General features: G+C 44.8%; 1 protein-coding gene across 1 annotated transcript in view; it reads right to left on the minus strand.

Annotated features, from left to right (window-relative positions):
• The window catches only part of CELF5 (CUGBP Elav-like family member 5), an 89,862-nt gene extending 78,336 nt beyond the window's left edge, over positions 1–11,526 (minus strand). The window contains exon 1 of the mRNA XM_015828019.1: positions 11,283–11,526. Coding sequence (XP_015683505.1) covers positions 11,283–11,526 — 244 coding nt within the window. The remainder of the gene's footprint in view (positions 1–11,282) is intronic.
• Between the last annotated feature and the right edge of the window lie 376 nt (positions 11,527–11,902).

The raw sequence follows: 11,902 nt of genomic DNA on the forward strand, positions 1-11,902 counted from the left end.
TGGGTCTCCTCAGGGTGCCGTCAGCCAGACAGTGCCGGCTGGCGACCTCCAGGGGGAGGGCCTTCTCGGTGGGAGCTCCCACCCTCTGGAACGAACTACCCCCAGAGATCCGGGTGATCCCGGATCTCCCCTCCTTCCGCCGCGCCCTAAAGACATGGCTCTTCCAACAAGCAGGATTGGCCTAGGGGAATTTTTAGTGAGGTTTTAAGAGAAATTTTAACTATATAGGCCACAGGAAATATTTCTTTTTAATCAGGTTTTAAATTGGGTATTTATTGTTGTACTTGTTTTATAAGGCTGTCAGCCGCCCTGAGTCCGGTAAGGAGAAGGGCGGGATAAAAATTGAATAAATAAATAAATAAATAAAATTTCCTTCATTGGTTTTCTCTTTTTCTATTTGCATTTGTTTATACAGGTAGTCCTCGGTTAACGACCACTTGTTCCATGACTGTTTTGAAGTTACGACAGTGCTGAATGAGCGGTGGTTACGACTGGTCTTTGAAGTTCTGGCTGTTCCAGCTTTTGTGTAGTGATGCGACCAGAATCTGGGTGCTTGGCAACCGTCTCACACTTATGATGGCTGCAACGTCCCACAAATTACCATTTGCGACCTTCCCTGCTGCTTTCACACAAGCAACATCAACGGGGAAGGTCACAAGTTGCTCTAGCAAGTCTCAACAACCTGCGGAGTCTTCCCAGCCCTTCTGCAAGCATGTTGTGCCTCGCTGGCCACCTGCACAAATTGCACAGCCACACTGAGCATCACTAAGCTTGTGCTATATGCTTCCCCGGCAACAACCACACCCGCTCATTCACCCTCCCAGCCAGCAGTAACAGTTTGGTCTAGGAAGCAGGAGATGGTGAGTTCTAGTCCTGCCTTAGGCATGAAGCCCACTGGGTGACTTTGGGCCAATCACTTGGAGACGGTGAATTCTAGTCTCGCCTTAGGCACGAAAGCTAGTTGGGTGACTTTGGGCCAATCACCAGGAGAGGGTGAGTTCTAGTCTTCCCTTAAGCGTGAAAGCCAGGTGGATGACTTTGGGCCAATCACCAGGAGATGGTGAGTTCTAGTCTTTCCTTAAGCGTGAAAGCTAGCTGGGTGACTTTGGGCCAGTCACTCTCTCTGAGCCCAACCCACCTCACAGGGCTGTTGTTATGGGGAAAATAGAAAGAGGAAGGCATATTAGGTATATTTGGCGCCTTGAGTTGTACTAGAATAGAGCTGGAAGGGACCTTGGAGGTCTTCTAGACCAACCCCTTGCTCAAGCATGAGAACCTATACCGTCTCAGACAAGTAACTGTCCAGTCTTTTCTTAAAAACCTCCCTTGATGGAGCGCCCACGATTTCTGAAGGCAAAAGCTGTTCCACTGGTTATTTATAGACAACAATAAAGTCAAGATAAAAGTCAAATACATAAATACTTACCTGCCTGTCAGCCTCCTTGCAAGCTGCCTGGCACTTTCAACTTCCTGCCACCTCCATTGTTGGAAGCTGGCAGGAAGTGCTGAGCAGTGCCTGCTTAACGACCCACAAGTCTCACTTAACGATGGCAAAGGGACTGCCAAGATTACTGCCATTTAGCGATGCAGTCACCTGATGTCACACATTACAGCCGCATTGCTTAGCAACAGAAATCCTGGTACCAATGCCGTCATACCTTGAGGACCACCTGTGCACTTTGTCTCAAAAGTTAAATTGCAAAGCAAAGGCGTACACTGCAGGCTCCCCCTCAAAGCCACTGCAGGCCAAAATTTTGCTGAAACCATGCAGCTTTGATTTAGGGAAAATTAATGAGACTGGGGCCTGGTTAGAAACCAGATGGCTGTGAGTTCGAGTCCTGCCTTAGATATAATGATAATAATGATAATAATGATGATAATAATGATAATAATGATAATAATGATAATAATGATAATAATGATAATAATGATAATAATGATAATAATAATAAAGTTGGAAGGGATCTTGGAGGTCATCTAATCCAACCCCCTGCTTAAGCCAGTCCCTCTCTTGCATTCCCAGAAAAGTGAGGGAGAGGGATGGTTAATAAGTTTGGGAAGAAAGAAAAAGAAAGAAAGAAAGAAAGAAAGAAAGAAAGAAAGAAAGAAAGAAAGAAAGAAAGAAAAGAAAGAAAGAAAGAAAGAAAGAAAGAAAGAAAGAAAGAAAGAAAGAAAGGAGGAATAAATAAATAAATAAGGGAAGGAAGGAAGGGAGGGAGAGAAAGAAAGAAAGAAAGAAAGAAAGAGGAAGGAAGGAAGGAAGGAAGGAAGGAAAGAGAAAGAAAGAGAGAGAGAGAGAAAGAAAGGAGGAATAAATAAATAATGGAAGGAAGGGAGAGAAAGAGAAAGAAAGGAAGGAAGGAAGGAAGGAAGGAAGAGGAAGGAAGAATGAAAGGAAGGAAGGAAGGAAGGAAAGAGAAAGAGAGTGAGAGAAAGAAAGGAGGAATAAATAGATAAATAAATAAGGGGAGGAAGGAAGGGAGAAAAAGAGAGAAAGAGAGAAAGAAAGAAAGAAAGAAAGAAAGAAAGAAAGAAAGAAAAAGAAAGCTTCATAGTAAATTTCTATTACAAAAAAATTGAACAGATTGGGGAATTTGTTCCCCCTGGATCTCTTTTGTCTATAGTCCCTTGCTGGATCTGGTCCATTTTCAATCTTGATCTCTCTTTTCCAGTTTTTTTTTTCTTCTGCACACTAAATTAAGTTCCATTGTATTCAGTTGGGGGGGGGGGGCAGCCATCAAGCTGACCTTTAGAGTTTTGACACCTCCCTTTGCTTAATTTTCTTCCATTATTCTGCAGGGTTGGGAGGAATTCGAAGAAAATTGTGAATAGCAGACAGGAATTCTCCAGAGGAGAAATTACTCATTATTTCATCTCTGTGTGCCTTCTCTCTCTCTCTCTCTCTCTCTCTCTCTCTCTCTCTCTCTCTCTCCCTCTCTCTCCCTCCCTCCCTCCCTCTCTCTGATACACACACACAAAACAAGTCTGCAGAATTTGCAAGCCAAAATCAGCCCACCTGCCACGTATCTTGGCACTTCCCAGCTGCTCAACCCACTCGTGGGGGATGGATTGCACCCAACTGGGACTTCTGAATAGGGTGTCAATGAACCAGGAGGGTGGACCAAAATTAGGATTTGAAGTGCCAGGGGGAGGTGGCAAAATTAACAGCTGCAATCCCGACTTCCAAAGCCAGAAATAGTTTTCCTGTCCCTCCCAAACCAAATCATTAATTCTCTTGGAGGCAGGGTATTAAAATTAGCCTGTGGAATTCATTGCCACAGGAGGCAGCGATAGCCAGCGGGTGGGTTTATTAACGTATCAGAGGTATTTATTTGTTGAATTTTGACACCGCCCACCTCACCAAAGTGAGTTTGCCATATCATAATAAAAGCATATAAGAGGGATCTTCAAATTTGGCCCTTTTATGACTTGTGGACTTCAATTCCCAGAATCCCTCAGCCAGGCACACGTGCCTGGCTGAGGGATTCTGGGAGTTGAAGTCCACAAGTCATAAAAGGGCCCAGTTTGAAGACCCCTGGCATATAATAAAAGCATAGATTAAAAACAGAATTTAAACACGGGTAAAAAACTTACAAATAAAAGTAAAAATCAAGTTAACCAAGATTGTTGGTTAGAGTAACTTATTGGCTAAGTTCAAACGCTTAAGCCTACCACACCCAGGTTAATAAAACACCATGGGTTTATCCATATACCATAACACACTTATGCTCAACTAAGCAAACATCTAAAGTTTTAATGAGAAGGAAAGAGGCAGGTTGGTCTAGTGGTGAAGGCACCAGGCTAGAAAGCTAGGTGCAGTGAGTTCTAGTCTCACCTTAGGCATGAAAGCCAGCTGGGTGACTTTGGACCAATCACCAGGAGATGGTGAGTTCTAGTCCTTCCTTGGGCATGAAAGACAGCTGGGTGACTTTGGACCAATCACCAGGCGATTGTGAGTTCTAGTTATGCCTTAGGCATGAAATCCAACTAGGTAAATTTGGGCCAATCGCCAGGAGACTGTGAGTTCTAGTCCCTCCTTAGGCATGAAAGCCAGCTGGGTGACTTTGGACCAATCACCAGGAGACAGTGAATTCTAGTCACATTTTAGCTATGAAAGCCAGCTGCATGACTCTGAGCCGATCACCAGGAGACTGTGAGTTCTAGTCCTGCCTTCAGCATGAATGCCACCTGGGTGACTTTTAGCCAATAACTTGGCTGATTTCACACAAGATTCTTAAGCCTATCACACCCAGGTAAACAAAACACCATGGCTGTGTTGATATAACACACTTATGCAAACATCTTAAGATTTAATGAGGAAGGAAGGGCCAGTTTAAGGCACCAGGCTAGAAACTAGGAGTCAGTGAGTTCTAGTCCCACTTTATTCATGAAAGCCAGTTGGGTGACTCTGAGCCCATCACCAGGGAATGGTGAGTTCTAGTCCCGCTTTAGCCACGAAAGCTAATTAGGTGACTTTGGGCCAGTCCCAATCTCTCTGCCCAGGGTTGTTGTTGTGGGGAAAATAAGTGTGTTGGATATGTTTGCCACTTGAGTTATTTGTACAAATATTAAAGGATGGATACAAATAAATAAATAAATAAATAAATAAAGCAATTTTCTGGTGGAGCTTTAAAAGGCTTCGACAAAACGCACACCTTTAAAAGTGGACTAATGAAAAATGGCTGTGTCATCTTCCCTCTCTTTCAGCTATTTTACCATTTCAGTATTCTCCCTCCCTTGTGGGCGTTGGCCCTTTTATGACTTGTGGACTTCAACTCCCAGAATTCCTGGCTGAGGAATTCTGGGAGTTGAAGTCCACAAGTCATAAAAGGGCCAAGTTGGAAGACGCCCTGCTTTACATGCTCAAAAATATATTTTAATTATCCTCACCAGCCTTTTATTTCCTTGGTTCTTCTTCTCCTATTTTTGAAAACATGGTGGTCAGAAACAGCCAGGATGGCTGCTCCAAATACGCACTGGAAACCTTTGGTCCTGCACCTGTTTACCAAAGTCAGTTTCCATCCCATGGCTGCCATTTTGACTTTTTTGACCCTCCGCTTCCCAGCAGATGAAAATGAGTGGTTGTAGTAAGCAGTTTAAGGGTGTCACACGAGAAACTTCATCTCCCCCGTAAATCAACTCATTTATTTCACAATAGAATAGAGCTAGAAGGGACCTTGGAGGTCTTCTAGTCCAGCCCCCTGCTCAAGCAGGAGAACTTATACCATCTCAGACAGGTGAATGTCTAGTCTCTTCTTAAAAATCTCCATGATGGAGCGCCCACGATTTCTGGTGGCAAACTGTTCCACTGGTTAATTGTCCTCACTGTCAGGAAGTTTCTCCTTAATTCCAGGTTGCTTCTCTCTTTGATCAGTTTCCAACCATTGTTTCTCGTCCTTCCCTCTGGTGCTTTGGTGAATAACGTGACCCCCTCTTCTTTGTGGCAGCCCCTCAAATACTAGAACACTGCTATCATGTCTCCCCATTTCTTCTTTTCTTTAGACTAGCCAAACTCAAGTCCTTCTTTTCTTTAGACTAGCCAAACTCAAGTCTTCGTATGTTTTAGTCTCCAGGCCTTTGATCACATTAGTTGCTCTTCTCTGAATTTTTTAATTTTTAATTTTTTAATTTAATAATTCAAGTTGGTTGTGTACTTTTTACACCTCTGTGGCTTCCCCTATTGACTTTGCTTGTTGAAAACAAAACCCTTAAAAAAATTTAAAACTCATTTATTTCACAAGAAAATGTTGCGTTTCATTGCTCAGCAAAGGTGTTTGCGCCTGATTTTACGCGCTTTTGGGCCACGCTTGTTAAGTGAATCAAGGCAGCTATTAAATGACTCGTGTGGATGTTAAGCAAATCGGGTTTCCCCTGTTGCTGGAACCAAAACTCTTTTTTTTTAAAAAAAAATCCTGCATACATTAATAGTGTTAAAGTGCAATTAAAAAAAAAAAAAAAAAAAGAGTGGTGATTTTGAAGTCCCGGAGATCTTTGATGGAAAAATAATATTTAAAGCAAGGTGAGTAAAAAGTGGGTTTTGGAGAATAGAATCACATATGAATGCTCCAGGCAATTCCCTTCAGTGAAAAACTGGAAGTTGTGGATTCTAGAAGGATCATGAAGAGAAGGGCGAGGGGTGACATGGTAGCAGTCTTCCAATATCTCAAGGGCTGCCCCAAAGAAGAGGGAGTCAAGCTATTCTCCAAAGCCCCTGAAGGCAGGACAAGAAGCAACAGATGGAAACTGATCAAGGAGAGAAGCAACGTAGAACTAAGAAGAAATTTCCTGACAGTGAGAACAATTAACCAGTGGAATGCTTTGCTTCCAGAAGTTGTGGGTGCTCCATCACTGGAGGTTTTTAAGAAGAGATTGGACAACCATTTGTCTGAAATAGTATAGGGTCCCCTGCTTAGCAGGGTGTTGGACTAGAAGACCTCGAAGGTCCCTTTCAACCCTATAATTCTTGGACAAGTTCCTTCCAAAAATTGGCCACTTACTTTGGTGGCATCTTCCATTGGTTATCACAAAGAAGATGAGGTCAAGCTATTCTCCAAAGTGCCTGAAGGCAGGACAAGAAGCCACGGATGGAAACTAAATCAAAGAGAGAAGCAACCTGGAACTAAGGAGAAATCTCCTAACAGCGAGAACAATTAATCAGTGAAACAACATGCCTCCAGAAGTTGTGGGTGCTCCAACATTGGAAGTTTTTAAGAAGCCAATCTGTCTGAGCTTAGGGTTGGCCTAGAAGACCTCCAAGGTCCCTTCTAAGTCTGTTATTCCACATGCACATGGGGACCCATAAAATCACTTCTTTGGGGGAGCAGCTCCAAAATTCATAGAAACATGGAGATGGGGAGAGAAGAAGACCTTTAGAAGATTGCTGGACTTCCAACAGGCCAAAGGTCTTTCAGTCCTAGCTGTAGAGTACAGGCAGTCCTCTAGATATGACACAATTTGGGCCAGAATTTCCATTGCAAAGCAAAGTGGTCGTTAGGTGAGTCACACCCAATTTTATGGCCTTTTTTTGCCATGGTTGTTAAGTGAACCACAGAGTCTTATGTGAATCTGGCTTCTCCATCATAGACTTTGCTTGTCCGAAGATGGCTGGCAAGACTGAAAACAGCAATCACCTGGGATGCTGCCATCTGTCGTAAACAAATGCCGGTGCCAAGCATCCACATTTTGGTCATGTGACTCTGGGGAGGCTGCAACGGTCATCAGTGTGAGGACAAGTCACAAGGCACTTTTTTCACTGCTGTTGTAACTTTGAACGGTCCTGAAAGGAACGGCTGTAAATCGAGGACTACCTGTACGTCGCACACCATGTCAGAAGCGTGGAAATTTGTTCCCTTCGCTGCCCAACAGTTGATATTCAACAGGTTCAGTCTTTGATTCATGATTAGGAGCAGCCTTCAGGAATTCAGGGCGATTAGCCATCATGGCAGGTTTTTCAAGAAAAGATTGGACATTGATTTGTCCAAAATGGTAGGAGGGCTCTTGTCTTGGGCAAGAGGTTGGATTAGAAGACCTCCAAGGTCCCTTCCAGCCCTAAGACTCTATGTGATTCTTTGATGCCATCCCAATATCTGGAATTTAGAATAGAATAGAATAGAATAGAATAGAATAGAATAGAATAGAATAGAATAGAATAGAATAGAATAGAATACGGAATAGAGTGGAGTAGAGTAGAGTAGAGTAGAGTAGAGTAGAGTAGAGTAGAGTAGAGTAGAGTAGAGTAGAGTAGAGTAGAGTAGAGTAGAGTAGAGTAGAGTAGAATAGAATAGAATAGCAGAGTTGGAAGAGACCTTGGAGGTCATCTAGTCCAACTCCCTGCTCAGGCTGGAAACCCTGTACCATTTCAGACAAATGGTTGTCCAGCCTCTACTTAAAAACTTCCAGTGTTGGAGCATTCACAACTTCCAGAGGCAGATTGTTTCACTGATTAATTGTTCTAACTGTCAGGAAATTTCTCCTTAGTTCTAGGTTGCTTCTCTCTTTGGTCAGTTTCCATCCGTTGCTTCTTGTCCTGCCTTCAGGAGCTTAGGGGAATAGCTTGACTCCCTCTTCTTTAGGGCAGCCCCTGAGATACTGGAAGACTGCTATCATGTCCCCCCTCGTCCTTCTCTTCATTAAACTAGACACACCCAATTCCAGCAACCGTTCCTTATATGTTTTAGCCTCCAGTCCCCTAATCATCTTTGTTGCTCTTCTCTGTACTCTTTCTAGAGTCTCAACATTTTTTTTACATCGTGATGATCAAAACTGGATGCAGTATTCCAAGTGTGGCCTTACCAAGGTGTTATAAAGTGGTATTAATACTTTAAGCCCGTCTCTCTATGATTGAGGACAGAGGAAACATCTCCTTCATGTGAAGCCAGTGATGTCTCTTGTTTTGTGACCTTCTTGCCCTCCATTTTAAAATTGTCTCTCTTGGTGGCCATTGTCATAACTGATGCCAACCGATGCTAACATCTTCTAGGCCAAGATCATCTTCAAAGTAGAAAAATAATAATCTCGCTTCTCAAACAGAAAGACATCCAACCCTCTTGTAGAGCGACATTTCTCATCCTTGGCAGCTTAAAGATGTGCGGAGTTCAACTCCCAGAATTCCCTAGCACCGCAAACATAGGGGTAGAGCAGGGGTAGGCAACCTTTGGCTCATTTATGACTTGTGGACTTCAACTCCCAGAATTCCTGAGCCAGCATGGCTCAGCTTGGAAACCTCTCTCTTTCCCCTCAGCATGGCTGGCTCAGGAATTCTGGGAGTTAAAGTCCACAAGTCATAAAAGAGCCAAGGTTGTCTATCCCTGAGGTAGAGGATAGGCCACCTTTGTCGTTATGGAGGATCTCCTGATGTCCCAATCTTCACGTGATTATGAATAACAGAATAGTAGAATTGGAAGGGACCTTGGAGGTCTTCTAGTCCAACCCCCTGCTCAGGCAGGAAACCCTGCGCCATTCCAGACAATGCTGTCCAATCTCGTCTTTAAAAACTGCAGTTGTGTGTGAGAGACAGTTGCTAAGTGAATTTTGCCCCGTTTTATGACCCTTTTTGCTATGGTTAAGTGAATCTCTGCAGTTATTAAATTAGTAACACGGTTGTTAAGTGAATCTGGTGTCCCACCCCCCACCCCCGGTTGACTTTGCTTGTCAGAAGGTTGCAAAAGGGGATCACCTGACCCCTGGACACTGCAAACCGTCATAAATAGGAACCAGTTGCCAACGTCCGAATTTTGATCACATAACCGTGGGGATGCTGCAACAGTTGTAAGTGTGAAAAACGGTCATAAGTCATTTTTTTCAGTGCTGTTGTAACTTCAAACTGTCACTAAATGAACTGTCGTAAGTCGAGGACCACCTATTTCTCCAAAGCGTACCCTGTATTCGTGTGATTTTCAGAGGTTGCATGAGAATGGGGTGTGCTCAGAAAATGAATTTGTTTTACTCGTGGCTCATTTTTATACTCATTTGATGTTTATATAATACCCAGCACCACATATGAATAGACTGTATTTTTTTTAATAAAATAAATGAATATGTAAAGGGTCATTTCTCTTTTGTTTGGAGTGTTGGTTGCACATCAAGAGAACCAGGGAAGGCATTTTCCAAATTTTTGACAGGCCAAGCCCAAAAGGTTTATCATCAAAGCTAATTTTTTTAAAAAAGCACTTGCGCTTAGCTCGGATCAACTAAGTTAGTTACTAGAAGCCCTTTCCCAAATTTAGGCTGGTTTGCTGAACATAAAAATATTTTTCAAATGCATTCCCTCTGCCTTCACACACCTTCTGCTCCTTTGTTATTTTATTATTATTATTATTATTATTATTATTATTATTATTATTATTATTATTATTATTATTATTATTATTATTATTATTATTATTATTATTATTGTTACCTTTGAAAACAAATTGAAGTACAGGAGAGTTGGAAGGGAGCAGGCTGGAAAAAAAAACATAAAATGAGACAGGTTGATAGCAGGGATGGGGGAAGGGGAGAAGAGAGACGGGATTTGGGTGCAGGAATTACAAAAGAGGGTCAAGATGAATGAAGTGGTTGAGACAGATGTGTCACAAGAAGGGCCTCTGGAGAATAAGAGAATAACAGAGTTGGAAGGGACCTTGGAGGTCTAGTCCAACCCCCTGCTCAAGCGGGAAACTCTATACCAGGGGTCTTCAAACTTGGTCCTTTTATGATTTGTGGACTTCAACTCCCAGAATTCCTCAGCCAGCATGCCTGGCTGAGGAATTCTGGGAGTTGATGTCCACAAGTCATAAAAGGGCCCAATTTGAAGACCCCCTGCCCTATACCATTTCAGAAAAATGGCTGTCCAATCTCTTCTTAAAAACCTCCAGTGTTGGAGCACCCATAACTTCTGGAGGCAAGCTGTTCCTCTGATTAATTGTTCTCACTGTCAGGAAATTTCTCCTTAGTTCCAGATTGCTTCTCTCCTAGATTAGTTTCCATCCGTTGCTTCTTGTCCTGCCTTCAGGTGCTTTGGAGAATAAGTTGACCCCCCTCTTCTTTATAAACCTGCACAAGATTATTGTGGGGTGGGAAAGAAGGAACCCCAGCTGATATGAGATCTAGGGCCTTCTCTCCAACCATTTTTAATTTGCAAGGAGTAGAATAGCCCAGCTCATACGAGATACAGGGCCTTTCCAGCTTCTTAAAATCATGATTGGAGAAAAAAAAAAAAAGGGGGTGGTGTCAGGCCTGGAGTACAGGGTTTGTGTGTTTGTATGTGTAGGTGTGAGTGGGCTTGGAATCTGACCAACCCAAGGGCTGATGACGGGGTGGGGGGTAAATCTGAAATAAAATGGCTGGAAAGAAAAGGAGTTGTTGTTTGATTGCAGGAAAAGTGGATGGGACATCTTTGGATAGCAGCTGGGTGGACCCATCAAGAGAAGCAAAAAAGGCAAGGAGGGAAGGTGTGTATTTCTGTGTGTGTGTGAGAGAGAGAAAACGCACACGTGCGGGTGTGTGCACACACGTGTGTTGAGCGCAAGCCGGGTAGCCAGAATGAGAGGAAGGAAGGATTGGGAGAACGAATCAAAACGAGAAGATTTGAAAGGGATGAAAAAAAAAAAAAAAGACGAAGAAACAGCCAGGAAATGCTAAAAAAGGGAGGCAGGAAACCNTTTCATGGGGACAGATTTGGGGAGAAAGGCCAGGTGGGGAAAGGTGGGGAATCCAGGCGGGGCAGAAGAGGGGAGGGCCGACCTGGAGACGGGGTGGTGGTGGTGGTGGTGAAAGAGGTGGGGGTGGGCCCGTCGCCCTACCTTTGTGCATGCCGGTGTAGCGGTCCTTGAGGACGGTGAGCTCGTAGATCTGGCCGAACTGCTCGAAGAGCGGCTTGAGATCCCTCTCCTCCAGGTTGCGGGGGATCTGGCCCACGAACAGCTTGATGGCATCCAGATCCTTCATGCCCTCCGGGTCGGAGCCGCTGCTCATGGGGGAGGCGCGGGGCGGCTGCTGCTGGGGCTGCGCCTGCCGCCTGGGTTCGCTGGCCGGCAGTCTGGCCATGCCCCGGGTCCCGACGGGGGCGGGCGGGCCGGCGGCGCACGGGAGGATGCTGCGGGCGCGGAGACGGGAGCTGCGGGCGGCGACCAGAGATGCAGATGGAGGCGAAGTGGCGCTCGCAGCATCAGGACCACAAAAGGCGGACGCTCCACAGCGACGCCGCCTGGACGGACGCGGAACTGCAGCGGCGGGCGAGATGGCGGGGGCGGCGGGGGGGGGGGGGGAGAAGAGGGCGCCGGGGCGGGGGTTCCCCGAGGCCGCGGGAGAAGCAGCGGCTCCCGCGACTTTCACACGACCGCCCAGGCTTGTGTCGCGTGTGCGGAGGCTGTTAAGAGCCTTGGAAGCGGGAGGGGGGGGACCAGGATCGGCTGTAGGTGAA

The sequence above is a fragment of the Protobothrops mucrosquamatus genome, unplaced genomic scaffold (assembly GCF_001527695.2).
Source record: "Protobothrops mucrosquamatus isolate PMUCROS unplaced genomic scaffold, P.Mucros_1.0 scaffold4159, whole genome shotgun sequence".
Lineage (NCBI taxonomy): Eukaryota > Metazoa > Chordata > Lepidosauria > Squamata > Viperidae > Protobothrops > Protobothrops mucrosquamatus.